The sequence below is a fragment of the Taeniopygia guttata genome, chromosome 8, assembly GCF_048771995.1.
Source record: "Taeniopygia guttata chromosome 8, bTaeGut7.mat, whole genome shotgun sequence".
Lineage (NCBI taxonomy): Eukaryota > Metazoa > Chordata > Aves > Passeriformes > Estrildidae > Taeniopygia > Taeniopygia guttata.
The window spans coordinates 280,301-294,951 of NC_133033.1; the positions used below are offsets into that span (position 1 = coordinate 280,301).

Consider the following 14,651-nt stretch of genomic DNA (forward strand, 5'->3'; position numbering starts at 1 on the left):
CTAAAACATTGTATCCTTCAAGGAACTGTTAATTTTAATTAGTATTAAAATTAGTTGCCAGCACTTGTCTTTATAAAGAGCTTTTAAGCTAAAAAAGTTTGGATTTGATATTTTTTGTTGTTGTTTCCATGTGTTCGCTTCTGACATGTTCTGAGAAGGTGCTCAGAGATGACAGCAGCAGCTCAAGTATCAGTGAGTATACAGAGGTATTAATGCACATGAAGTCTGCTTCCTTGCTCCACTTTTGTTTCTCTAATCCAGTTTAGTTTCTGGTTTTGAGGCCCAGTCACTGAATGCAGACTCACTAAATAGTTACTTTAAGCAAGGGAAAAAGATAGAATACAGAGATATTTGTAAGAAAAAAAAAAAATCCTGTTGAAAAAGAATCAGTGCTGGAACTATTTTTCAGATATGACAACGGATCCTTTTTGCACCAGTGGTGTTTCTGGCCAATGCAAAGACCAAGGAATGAGACCTAATATCTATCCACTCTCTTTCATCAGCCTATTCCCTGCCTGGGCTTCTATAGCTCAGTCATGTGGAGCAGATCATCACCTGGCCAATTAGAGTCATGTAGGCAATTTTCATCAGCATCCCAGATGCAGCTTCTCCCTCCTGCTCTGCCCCTCTTCCCTCACAGCACGCAAACTGCCAACCTTGCTTGTACTCCTAGAAAAAATAGAATAGATTTCCTCCAGTTGTAGACAAATTGGATGCTTTTTTTGTTGTGGTTTGCTGGAGCTTTATAGTTCCTCTTGTTCAGCCCCTTCCATGGAAATCTTATGACTTCTTGGGCCAGGAGATTGCAGACAGGGTCCTTGTGAACCCCATCCCAGGCTTTCCTGTGTGTTTATTCTGAGATTTCTATTGTCCCAGCAGCTGCTGGTGTAAATGGAACAGCACCTGAGACATGAGCCCAGTGGAGCTGTGGTAACCACTGACTGGTACCCGGGCAGTGCTGGGAGAGCTGTGACTGAGCAGTAACAGCTTCTCCCCATTCAACCTTTGAGCAGGTGAAACAGAACAAAGGGAAAATGACCTCTATGCTTTGCTTAGTGAAATCTTCCCCATTTTTATTGCTTCAGCACTGTTGAAGTAATGGTAGGTGTGGCAGCAGCATCGTCAGAGCCCACCATGCAGTCATAGCTCATGTCTGTCACACTGCTTGAGGCATCTTTGCATACCTGCTTCAGGGATCAAGGCTGGGGAAAAACAACATCCTCAGTAACACCACAGAACCCTGCCATCCATGGGAAATACTGATTCCTGCTCAGCCAGGAAGGCAGCTCTGCCTCGGCCACACAGACAGTATTACAGATACCTTTTGTTAATTCGAAAAAAGACCCCAGAAAATAACAGCGTGATTAACTCTGTAATTGCTTCTAGAGGAAGAGTTCAACTGCCTTGCCTCTAGTCTCTTTTTTAATGCTCCATGGTCAGAGTTGCTGCTGCAGGGCATGGGGTGGTCAGCTGAGGGAGATGCAAAAGCAGAATGCAGGACAGGGACATCTGTCATCAACACTAAAGCTGCTCAGTCCAGGGATGTCCGTGTGCCACTCGGTGCCATGGTGATGGCCAGGCTGGGGCGGGTGGACGCTCCCTCCCTCAGCTGCTGTCCTCCAAGCTGCTGCTGCAGGAGTGGAACCTCATGGTGCTCAAGGGGTCGGACACGTACCCTGAGGAGCAGAGAGGGTCCCTGCAGCTGGCACAGAGTGCTCCCCAGCCCTGCCCCGCAGTGCCAGCACAGCAGCCTGTCCCGTGCTCCGGGGGCTGGGGGGCACTCTGCACAGCTCACCGTTTTTGTCCACGGCTGGGTAGTGGAAGTTCCTTCTCATGTCATCCAGAGACAGGCCCTGAGAAGGGGGTTGCCCAGTGCTGCAATTCAAGCAGGAGGTGTCAGTTTGCAAGACTGATGAGGGCACATCTCCAGACTGAGAACTTTTCTTCCCAAGTGGAAGGAAAGAACAGTACCATCAGACATCAGCCTGGGGCCCGGCACAGCAGTGCAGTAAACAAAAAGGAAGAATAAGTCATGAAGTGAGACCATGACCCCCAGGCCTGCTGGCACTCAGTTACCCTCCTGAGTAACTGCCCTCAAATACCCCATTTGGGGCTTCACAGCTGTCTCCAGATTACCATCTTGAACACAATTCCAGGCATCAGTCCAGGGTCATTGACATGTTTTTTGTGTGTCTCTGCTAAAAGGTCCTTGCAAATAGATTTCTCAGGCAAAGAAGATGGGGGAATTATCCTCCAGTCATGGACCAAATCCACTGTCCTGCCAACATGTGGTTCATCCCTGATCCTAGGGATGGGAGTTGCTATGTTTGCCCTTGAAACCAGTTCTCCGAGTGGTAGGGTATGATACTTCTGGTATTTACTTAATGGTACAATAATATAGAACCCATGTGTGTCCCTGCCTTAAAAAACATCAGGAGTTCTTACTATTCTGTAGTCATGAAATGAGTGATACCCAGCTTTTAGGTTGTACCCTGGTAGGATCAGTCCCAGCAATGCTGACTCCCACAAACCTCTGCAAGGCTCTTCCTTACATAGCTGTCTCCTGCCACTGTATGTGCTGGAAGGCTCTGGATTCTGTCTGTCTGTCCATCTGTCCCTTCCCTTCCCAGCAAGGACACTTTCACCCTCCCAGTGGCAGCCTGGGCTCTGTGACGGACAAGGTGATGGCACAGGTCCAGAGCTCCCTCCTAGTCCTGCCACACCACCTCCCAGCAGCACGGCCCACTTGTGTCCTCCAGCCAGGCCAGGGGAGCCCCCGGGCCCGGGGCTGTACCCACCCCTGGGACCAGGCAGCGTAGGCTCGCGCGTTGACGGCGTATTCCAGCTCGAACCGAGAGCGCAGGGCGGCCACGTGGCTGCGCCCAGGGCCACCCCGGGCCACCAGGCAGTCCGAGGAGGAGGAGGGAGACAGGGACCCGCTGCTGTTGCTGGAGGCTGGAGACATTAACTGGATAAAAAAAAACAATAAAGGTACCATTATGGCATATTTACGAGTCCTTTCTCATCTCTCTCTCATAAGTCGTATCCCACTTTTCCTTGGACTTTTCCAGCAGCTCCAAAGCCACCGCTGTCCTCAGCTGCTGCCACTGTCCCTGTCCCCATCTGCACTCCCATCTGCGTGCACACACACAGACCTCCCCTGCTGGTAGTGGGCCCTTACCTCAATATTGCACAGACACTCCTCCAACTTTGTGACAACTTCTGAAAACTCTGGTCTCCCCTGAGAACACAACAGGAAAAGAAGAGCTGGGTTAAAAATGGGAGGAGGCAGATCTGATGTGGTTATATTGACACACAGGGAAGGGATGAGCCACAGGCCCCATCATTTCCCCTCTCTGAATTTCATGGCATAGCTGTCGATGTGTTTGGGAATCTGATGAAATCTGCAAGTTCAGTGCTGAGCTACAACATAAGGATGTGTGAACTTTATGAACTTTAACTGCAATTCAGCTTTTTTTCTGTAACATTTAGATTTGAGCTAATGATGGCTAGATCACAAAAAAACTATCAAGAAATTATTTGCTCTGCTCTTTACCCATGAACAGGACTTCAGACACAGCAAACAGCAGAGATGAGCAGTGGACAAGTTCCTGGCCAGCCTGCCTGTATGGCCATCCTCATCCCTCCCTTGTCCATGAGAGATGCACTTAATAAAACTAAATGTTTACTTCTTTGCAGAGCTCAGCCCTACGCCTAACAGCAAATTCTCTGGCTCTAATTAAAGCTCACAAATCCAATTAGCCAATGAAAAAGGCTTCTCGGGAGATGCTGCTAATCTTCTAATCACCAGTTTGCCTTTGGAAACAGCTGCTGTCAAAAGTTTCTGGGAAACAGATGTTCAAGTACCTGATAAATAGAAACAGGGACATGTCACATGGGAACTAGTTTTTCAGCTGGGATGAGCCTTGAATGAAATTAAAGACAAATAAAAGGATAAATTTTCTAACTTGGAGGCATTTCATGGCCATCCAGCAAAACTCCTACAGGTATACTCCATTTCCTGCCTTTTTTTTTTCCTTTAAACTGAGCAGACCTTGTGGATAATTTTGACCTGTGAACACTTGTTGAGCCACTAAACTCACAATTTTTCCATAACAGATGGCAGCAAAACACTTTTAGTAAAGCAAAATAGAGCCTAATAGAGAACAGTAGCAAAAAAAAAAAACCCTTAATAAAGATAATTTTGACAAGGTTTTGCTCAGATCTTGTGTGAAGTTCTGGCCATCCATGGGCTCATTGACCCATCATTTGTTTTATAGTTCTGTCTTGAAGCTCTAAAACACTGGCAAGATGAACTGACATTGGAGTCACAAATGGGTAACAAACTGCACTGGGTCTCTGAAAAGATGGTTTCTCCTTATAGGGGCTGACTGGCTGTGAGCATGCTGACAAGACACAGGGACTGCACCCATCTCAGTGCCTGCTTAAGTCAGCACTTTAATATGACACTTTGTTCATGAATTTAAAATGAATGTGTGTTACGTGCTGTCATTAACCAATTCTTACAAAAATCTGAGAGTAGCAAGGAATTTTCTACTCACTCTGTAACAGCTCAAGTCATAATCAGCATTACATGATTAATTAAGTTTGTTGAAAGGCTAAATGTTAATTTATTTTCCTCCTCAATTCACCAACTCTCCTGTCTTTCCTGAGACACCCCATTGCCTGCCCGGGAGTTTCTGCAGTGACCCTTCCCACAGAAACGGAAGTGATTTTGGGGGCATCAGCCAGAGCAAAGTGTCCATTTTCCCTCTGCTGGGAGACTCACCTCAGGACAGGCGTTCCAGCCCCTCATCAGCAAGGCAGAGATGGGCTTGGGGATGGAGTAGCCGATGGGGGGGCGGATGTGGTGGTAAGCCATGTCTGCTGCTGCTGCAGCTGCACGGGACAGCCAGAGACACCCGTCAGCCCCAGAGCCACCCTGCTCCCAGGAACACCCCTACCCACCCCTGAGACACCCACCAACCCCAGAGCCACCCCAGAACACCCCTACCCACCCCTGAGACACCCGTCAGCCCCAGAGCCACCCTGCTCCCAGGAACACCCCTACCCACCCCTGAGACACCTGTCAGCCTCAGAGCCACCCCAGAACACCCCTACCCACCTCTGAGACACCCGTCAGCCCCAGAGCCACCCCAGAACACCCCTACCCACCCCTGAGACACGTGTCAGCCCCAGACCCACCCCAGAACACCCCTACCCACCCCTGAGACACCCAGCAGGTATGGAAACCTACTGCTGAGCCATCCAACCAACTAGCAAAGGCTGGATGAAGGCTGGAGGTTAAAGGAGGCTTTTGCCATCAGACCAAGAGCAGACTGAGATGCCCATCACCATGGCCACAGGCCCACCTCTGGTCACAGGTCAGACAGCAGTGAGGGTCTCACTGGCAAAGGGGGCTGAACCCTCCCTCCTTACCCATGGCCGCCCTCCTTCCTCCTGGGCCTGGCCATGTCCTGCAGCACTCATGACCTCTGACAGCTCTTTTTCAGACATCCAGGGGTCAGAATCTCAGGAGTGCAAAGTGCAGCCCTGGAAATGTTGCTCTGCTGTTGTACACCCCCCCTTCCCCCTGTTTGTGGATGCTGTCCTGAGGCACACCCAGGAGATGTACCAAGGAATGGCTTTGCAATCCCAACAATCACGGACACCCTGCACTCACAGCGTCTTGTTCCTAGTCCTAGACCTAGATAGGATAGTTCTGTGCTCTACACCGAATGCAATATCTCAGCACTTGATAACACACAGCAGTATGATATGGGTTAAAATCACACAGTGTAGCTACTTCTTGACTTCAGAGAAATTTAAACTACTAATTCATTGAGCATGTTACCTGGTTTGAGGTGAGCAAAGGGAATTTCCCCCGTTAACAGCTCCCAGAGGCACAGAGCGTAGCTGAAGACATCGGCTTTGATGGTGTACCTTGTGCACTGGGTGAACACCTCAGGGGCCATCCAGCGCAGGTTCTGTGCACCAGGAGACAGCGACCACACGTTAGCAGTGTTTGCTTCCTCACACAAACTGTGCACCTATTCCTGTGTTTGTATGTGTGTTTTCCTTTGTTTCCTTATCTCCTGCCTCCATCACTCAATAAAATAATTGGCAATCTGCCAGGAAAAACTCTCACCTGGCTTGCAAGATCAAGTCAGTGTGTAACAGTGTTATATGGAACTGCATTAGCTTGGTGCTGTCTCAGGTCTATAGAGCCAGGCTGAGCTGGCTCAAAACATCATAGCAGGGTGAGAATAAAAACCCCAGGCTCGAGGACTGAGAGATATATGCATATATGGCATATAAAAAGAATTAACTACTGCTGCAGCTGGCAGAAGTAAAAGCTGGCAATAGCTGCCTTGCACTGGGGCCTGCTCTCCTGGGGTCTTGCTGCTCTCTGCAGGCCCCAGTTGTGAGGCTGCTCACAAGCAACTTGTCTCTTCCTGGGGTAATGGGTTCAGGGTGGATTTTCAGAGTTCTTGTGCTCCCTCCTCTCCAACGACACAGTGAGTGCCACTACTCAGAGGTAAAGAACTGCTTGCCAAGGCCTGGAGTAGCACCACCCATCCCCTGGCATTGCCACTCCATTCCATGCCATCACCCATGCCAGCCCACATCAACAGTTGGGATGATGTGAACATTCCTGGCCAAGGAGTGACACACAGGACACATCTGGATTCAAACCATGAAGATAACAACTGTCTTGTAAATCTGACTGTGAGCAACGGGCTATTGTGAGGAAAGAACTGTGAAATAAGGGAACCAGTGCTGAGTAGCTGTTAGAAAAAGGAACCACCTGCCAACAGCATGTGCATAGGGAAGAGTGGATTGAAAACAACTCTCTAGTGAGGAATTGGAGCAATAGAGCTCCAAAGACAGCCTTGTAAGGCATTTTTTTCTGCTGCAGATGTCACATATTCCCTCATCTCTGTTATTGAAGACAGAGGAAAAAACTAAAACCAGGACAGAGAAACATTGAGAGAGATTTAATACTATACCTGTCCATCTATTCCAAGAAACATATTTTCAATGTCTTTTTCTCCTAAGCTGTGTTTCTATATTTGATATTAATTATGTGGAATAAAACAAGAAACAAAATAAACAAACCCCAGGTTGTTTTGTCATGTTGTCTTCATCCAGGGATTGCAGAAATCGAGATTCTGAAACAGAGCAAGAAAAAGAATTACTTTCTGGCCAATACACTTATTATACAGAAGTCCTACCTTAAGTACAAATCCACAGGACCTCTCAGTAAGCACATGTTTAATTTTAGAGAATTTGCAATTAATTTATAAGTGTTCCATAAAAACTCCTTACCTCCAAAATCAGCAACTACTGCATGACCATCCTCATACAGAAGAATGTTATGACTGAGGGGATAAAAAAATATAGGTAATTGTTTGATAGCGTCTTAAAGATGGTGAGAATGTTACAGTTTTTGGCTCATAGCGAAACATGTGAGTTCAAATCACCTCCTTTCACCTCCTTGGATAGCTAAATGTCTATAGGTATGCCTCATATTTACTGTTAGAAAGTACACATTACCCCTGAGAGGGCCAACCTTTGATCTGCATGCAATAAATCCAGAGAGACTTTCAGAAACTGCCAACAAAAACACAGGGTTTCAAACAAAATGGAAACTTGGGGAAAGACCCACAAGCTGCTTTAGCTAGGTCACAGGTTTCCAGTACCTCTGGAGATGAAGATTTCCCTGCCCCAGTCACTACACCTTCACGGCACAGGGCTGTGGAAGGGCTGAGCAAATCACAGCATACGGAATGTGGACACAACAATGCTCTCAGGATTTTTATCAAATGCTGACTCAGCCAAGGAAATTCAGAAGAGTGAAAAGTGTATGAAAAACAAAAATGAAAAAGTTGGCAAGAGTTTACATGAGGAGGGAAAATGGAAGTAATATTGATGGTCTCAACAAAAAGCACAACTTGCTCATATTAGAGCTGCAGAAACAAACAAGAACAGTCAAGTGAGGAGCACAAATTTTACCAGAAAGCAGTCTTAGGACAGAAAAAAAATTTAAGCTCTCCCAAGCAGGACTCCCGCAAATCACTGTCTTCAAGATTTCCACCTTCACCTAAACCCAACCCTTGGGATGATAAATTTAATCATAAAAATGTAACCATGGCTCTCTTGATTTGTATTCAATCTGATTTTAGCTCTCATATGTATTTTCCATCAAAACATTGACGTGATTTTAGTATGACATGTGGAATTGTTTTGAGACCCACAGCATATGCCAAATGAAAATACGAATCAAAACCAAGGCCAAACTAGAGAGACTTTTGAAGGCTGTGCTCCAGGGTGGGTGTACACAAGCCATACAAAGCTGCAGACTTTGCTCTGGTCTTTGCTCAAATTTGGCCTCTGTCAGTAGGGACAAAAATTATCACCATGTCTCAATGTCAATAAACTGCACTGAGCCCTAGCTTCAATTTCAATCTATTCCAGGATTGTGTAGACATGAATAAATCCAACTTGACAAGTCAAGACATAATGAAGACCTAGGCTGACAGTTTTTGTGGAGAAGCAGAGAAATCAAATGGAAATCTCTTTGTCCTCATGGCATGCATCAGCCTTTCATAGAATCACAGGATCTTTGAGACTGGAAAAGAAGTCTCCAAGACCTCAAAGATCACAGAGTCCAATCTGTGACCAACCCCCGCCTTGTCCCCAGCCCAGAGCACTGAGTGCCATGTCCAGTTGTTCCTTGGACACCACCAGGGATGGGAAATCTGCCACTGCCCTGGGCAGCCTCTTTCAATGCTTGACCACCCTTTCAGTGAAGAAATCCTCCCTGATGCCCACCTTGAACCTCCCCTGGCCTAGGAACTGACCAGCAGTGCTGAAATGCTCATCTTGGTGCTGAGTGGATTGATATCTGAGAACAGGAAGCAGACTGTGAGAGGTTTTGTTAGTCTCTTGCCTCCAGGGAGCAGTAATGTCACTGATTTTTCTTTTTTAAAGTAAAAAATACACCCCACAGAAATAAGGCTTGGAAGGTACCTCTTAAAAATGCTGTTATTGCCTCAGTGACACTTGCAAATTTGAAAACCTCAGATGAAACAGGTACTTTTAAGCTTGTGTTTTGAGAAATACAGCAATAAAAATGCAAGATGAACTAAGCTGGCAGAAGACCAATACTGAGTCCAGTAAAATCAGAAATAAATTGTTTTCTGTTAAGGTCACAGAGGGATTGCAGTGGTGAGAGCAGGCATTGTTCTCTTCATGAAACCATGGAAGGAAGAAAACGAGATAAGAAGGAGGAGTGTGCAATCATCCTGGCTTTGGGAAAGGACATGGTGCTGGAGTCTGCCAGGAACAGAGGCTTCTCTCTCCCATGGCAAGTGACAGGCTCAGCACATCCCTTTCACAGGGATTTGGGCCATTAAAAGTTCCTTCGCCTTTCACACACTATGGGTGTAATGAAAAGCAATGGATATTTTAGGATTTCACAAGGGATATTTCAACAAAGAGGAGTCGCAGACTCCATCCTCATTACCACCAGGCTGCTGTCCTGTCTTTCATCTCCCTCACCAAGCAGCTCTCAGAAGTGTTCACAGATAGTTAGAGTCATCAAAAGCAGGTCAGTCGCTCAAAGGCTTCCTCCAGCCATGTTCAGCTGTTATGGCTTAAATTAAATGGATAATAAAATGGTCTCTCTTTTATTAAAGTGCTATAATCATTGTGGCTGCCATCCCTCACCATGGTGTAAGCGGTAGTAAGTTGATGCATGTCACCATTTCTGATGGCTGTCAGAACTGAAAAGCAAAATAAAACTCCCAATTATTCTTCAAATGGAAGGATAACCCCTTTTCCAGGGTAGAGACACAAAAGATTAATTTTCTTCTCTTTTCTGTCAAGCCATGTTGCAGGTTTATTTAATGCATTATATGCAGTGCATTAGATTTCAGAATTCACAAAGGTGGTTATGAGTTATGTGAAAATTTAAGGTAAAAAATATGAGGCTCCTGTGAAGTCACTGGCAAAACTTAACACAGAATTTCACTCTTAGTCTTTCTCTTAAGCTGTTGCAAAGATTTTCATCTGGTAATTGTGCCTGTGGGTTGGCTGGGACTCATGCTGCAAACATGACTCCTGCTCTTGCACTCAGCTTTCAGAAGTTGAGCTCTCTCAGCAGCACACATCAATGGCACCAACAACCCTAGAGCACATTATCTTCTGACCCTTATAAATACGACCTATATGACTTCTGCAGAGCTTTCTGGCTCTCTAGGAAGATACTGGTTTGGGTTTTCTTTTGAGGAAATCGTTATTTAAAATCCTTCAATGCAGAACTGTTCTCCTAAGAGCCACCAAGGCACGGAGCTGCACTGAGGTCTGAGCCTTGGCTGCCCTGGTCTGAGCCTTGGCTCCCCCAGAGCAGTTCCACAGGCTGCAGTCAGGCACGGGGCTCTTGGCTCGTGCCCCTGCCTCAGAAGCAAGGCTATCCCTCAGAACAACACAGGCTTGTGGCCTGGAAGGACTGGGCAGGGATGCAGGTACGTGAAAGAGGCTCATAGGATGGTGGAAGATGCCATGCCAGGGCCTGCTGCCCTTGAGGGCTGACAGAGCTAAGGACCATGTTTTGGCTTTAGCAAAAGGATCGTTTTCATCTCCAATCTTGCAATCACTGCAGCTCAGGTATTTCACCCCCTGCTGCTGAAACATGCACAAGACTGTTTCCTCAGCTAGAACAGAAAGAACAGGCTTTTCCCTGCAGATACCGAGGCCCCAGTGCTCCCACTGGGACACCACTGAAGGGATGGATGAGTGGCCAGTCCCGTGCCAGATCCCAGCTCCCAGAGGGGAGCAGTCAGAGCTGCTGCTAGCTGCAATGAATGAGCCGGGCAAACCGAGAAACACACCAACTCAGTGATTGTGGGGAGGTATTTACAGCCACAGACACAAAGCAAAGGGACGGAGATGATGTGATGAGGGAATGTGACCAAGTGCCCTTTGACAGATGGTGTTAGGCTGAAACTCAGCCCTGGGAAACAGAGATTCAGGCAAACAAACAGATGCAGGAAAACACTGTCAGTGACTGCAGCCTTCCAGGACAACCACAGTTAAGCTATTGTGATTTGTACGGTTTGTATAAAACCCCTGAGATTATTTGCAGCTGAGTGCTAATGAGGCACTGGGGTTGCAGGAGACTGCATGGTGCCCCTGTGGCTTTGAGCTTTCAGGTTGTCTAAATTTTGAGGTTAAAGACAGAAACTGACCTGTTCAGATCCCGATGTATGATGGGCTGTGTGAGATTGTGCAGGTACTCCATGCCTTTGGCCACATCTACTGCAATGATTAATTTAGACTGCAGATCGAGAATTCTGTATTTTGTAAAAAATAAAGATTACTTCATGTTAATAGACAGTTGAAAAGTATTCTGATCTGTAAATCATGCAACATTTAAAATTGTTTTACATACAAAATAATGTTACATAATCTATGTAAAGTAAATCTATATACTGTAAAATAATGACAATAACAAATTTGTGAAGACTTATCAGTTTACCTTGTACACCCAATAAACTGAACCAAATCTCAACATTTTCTAGAGTGTTCCTTTCTCTGTTGTCCTATGCTGAAATGAATATTTGCATCAGCTTAGATTCCCTGCTCTTCTAAATTCTGTAAGCAGGCCCACAGGTGGATGAGGGCAATACCTCTTCTGCTCATGGAGCAGGGAGAAGAGTGATCCCCCAGAGATGTACTGGGTGACAATGGCAAACTGGCTGGGGTCATCCAGGCAGGCTCCCACGAACTGGATGACGCAGGGATGGTTCAGTCGGCAGAGAATGGAAACCTCCCGGCAGAACATGTCCACGTCAGACTTGGAGCAGTAGGTGTTGGCTCGGTAACTTACAATTGACAGGAGAGGAAGCAGAAGGCAAAAGGTATCATAAAATATGGGCTTTTGAAACACTTCAAACCAGGTGATTGACCAAGCAGGATGGAAAAGCCTGACAAACTTACCGTTTAATTGCAACAATTTTATTTCTACATCGTCCCTTATAGACTTTTCCAAAAGACCCTAAAATAGTTTAAAATAAATAAGCTCAAATATGTTTGTTACGAACATCAAACATTTAAAGCGAATGCACATTCACTTCTGGTACCTGAGCCGATAATCTCGTGGAACTCTATCTCAGAGAGCTGCAGGTGGAAGTGTGATGGCAAGCCAGCACGGAGGAGGAGGACATCGGCCTTTTCTGCAAGAGAAACACCCATCCTGTTTGTAAAACACGGCCTGGGGGAGGATCAGGCATAAGAGCACTGGACTTCAGAACCCTTGCACTGGGAGAGCTGATTTTTCCCTGTAAACTGACTGCTAATCCTGCTCCCTGCTTCAGCAAAGCCCAGTGACAGACACATCCTTGCAATGCCCCAGGTTGCCCTGGGCACTCCTGGTTTGGCACCTGCCAGCCACGAGCACTGTCCCAAACCCTGCCTGTCCCATGGGATGGTAGCACAGAATTCCTTACATGGAAAACTCATTCCTTCTCTTTGTGCAGCCAGTGCTCATTGCTGCTGCTGGGGATGCTATTCCAGATCCGACTGGCTCCTGGTGACAACTTTGCAGCTGAATTTAGTTGTCAAATGTCTCTATCTTGTTGATCTTTTCAGTTTATTATTACAAAGTTTATCAGAATATTTCTAAACAGAGCATTTTGATGCTGCTACGTAAAGGATGTAAGGATTTGATTATATTCAGAGTGAATATTTAAAGTGGAAAAATTGAAAGTACCACAAAAAAAAAAAAAAAAAAGGAGGAAGTATCCTAAAATACTTTAAAATATTTATCTGAATGTTTCAGCTATATTTGTTTCAGAGCAACACAAATTATTTTTTGACAGAATTTTTCTAATTCGGGCATTTTATGGTGTGATTTAAATGATACTTATTTGCATTCATGGAGAAATGGTTATTTCATTAGTGCTATTTCACATCACAGCCTTTCCTCAAAGAAATAGGAAAAAAAAAAAATTTAAAGTGAATGAAAGCAAGGTAAATACAGGAATTGTCATTATACTGAGTAACAAAGCCAAGTATATTGTTTCCTAAAATTATCCCAGGGAAATGTAACAGTGTACCATAAAAAGTCCAGGAATAATGAAACCTGTGTAGGACGTTCAGGCTGACAAACACATTGGCTCAAAGGATCACAGAAGTTCACATTTTCCCTTGCCATTGCAAATACCTTTTGTCATGCTTTTAATCTTCCCTAGGGGGGATGGCACTGACACATAGGAACCGTCTGAAATAAAGAACAGAGTGAAATTATGGAGTTCAACGACAACGTAAGTGATGGTGCTGATAAATTAATGAGCCAAGGAAGCCAGAAAAAATTAATAATAAAGGGTGAGAATTCGGATAAACACACCAACATGTCTGATGGGAGCTGGTTTGGGCTGGGATAGAGTTCATTTTCCTCACTGTACCAGGCCCTGGGTGCTGTATGGCTGCAACCTTGAAAGCATCTGTGTGTGGCCAGAAAATGGTGAGTCCCATGACAATGATTTTATTTGTGCTGCACAGGACTGACCCAAAGCTCTCTGACATGGGTGGAGCACTTCCAGAGATTTCAGCAGTCTTTGGATCAGGCCCTTTGAATAAAATGATTGCTCAGCCCATACCTCCTCCAGGCTGGGAATATTCGTTGCAGGGGGACTCATCCTGAGGTCTCTTGTAATGCTTCAGGAGGGTCACAATTGCATCGTGACCTCGGGAAGAAAGAGAAATACAAGGATTTGCAAGTAACCCAAAAGACTTTAAGAAAAATATTAATTTATACAAAATCAGAAGATTAAAAAAAATTGTAAAACATGCCTATAAAATATGCAAAGACATGGTGGTGCTAATCTAAACCTACTGCGATTCTTAATTGTAGAAATATGGGAAATTTCTGCCAGTAAAAACAAGGATGTTATTTTCTCAAGTCCACCTATTCCTGAAATGCAAGATATAGCAAAGGAAAACCCTGCTGCAGAAATCCTGCAATGAAAGTTGGCAATAGCCTTCAGTGAACTCTTTTTGAGCTTGTGCTGGATTAAACTAATGTTTAACAGAGATTTGAGATGACAAATTGAAGGGCTGGTGTTTATAACCCTTTGTGCCACTGCTTGGGGAGCAGGTGGTGGGAGCTCAGTCTGCAGGCATTGGCAGGTTATTTTGCAGCATTATCTCCTTCCCAAGCTGCCCTCTCCTTCCTGTACAGCTTCTGTGGGTTTTGTAGCAGAAACTGGAAAATTAAAATACCTTTCTCATAAGCCCACATCAAACAGGTCTGCTCATCCTTTTCTCCACTGGACCTGCTGGGATCACAAGCTACAAGATTCATGTCAGCTCCATTATCCAGCAAGAACTGCACAAGGCGAATGTGGCCATGGTAGCAAGCACAGTGCAGCCCTGGAACATCAGAGAAGTGTGGGGAGCACAGCCGTCAGAACAGGGCAATGGGGCTGCAGCAACAACTGCAAAGTGCAAATTGATCTCCTCGATAAATATATATGTTGCCCAAAAAATACCTGAGGCAAGAGGTGAAAATTAAACATTAAGGCTGCAAGAACCAATCTACTGCCTCTGCACAATGTGCCACCACTTACTTTGCCAGCTGCAAAACA

At 45.5% G+C, this 14,651-nt stretch overlaps 1 protein-coding gene across 4 annotated transcripts in view; it reads right to left on the bottom strand.

The window, feature by feature from the left end:
- Positions 1–1,047: 1,047 nt before the first annotated feature.
- The window catches only part of TNNI3K (TNNI3 interacting kinase), a 28,834-nt gene continuing 15,230 nt past the window's right edge, over positions 1,048–14,651 (bottom strand). For 2 of the 4 annotated variants that reach the window (XM_072932442.1, XM_072932444.1), the window contains exons 11-23: positions 14,287–14,436; positions 13,665–13,751; positions 13,229–13,285; positions 12,147–12,239; positions 12,004–12,061; positions 11,694–11,888; positions 11,253–11,357; positions 7,330–7,382; positions 7,120–7,172; positions 5,855–5,987; positions 4,790–4,899; positions 3,182–3,241; positions 1,905–2,968 (exon numbers count right to left, since the gene is read on the bottom strand). In XM_072932442.1, the coding sequence (XP_072788543.1) occupies positions 2,642–2,968; positions 3,182–3,241; positions 4,790–4,899; positions 5,855–5,987; positions 7,120–7,172; positions 7,330–7,382; positions 11,253–11,357; positions 11,694–11,888; positions 12,004–12,061; positions 12,147–12,239; positions 13,229–13,285; positions 13,665–13,751; positions 14,287–14,436 (1,481 nt within the window). In that variant the 3' untranslated portion in view covers positions 1,905–2,641. 4 annotated transcript variants of the gene reach the window in all.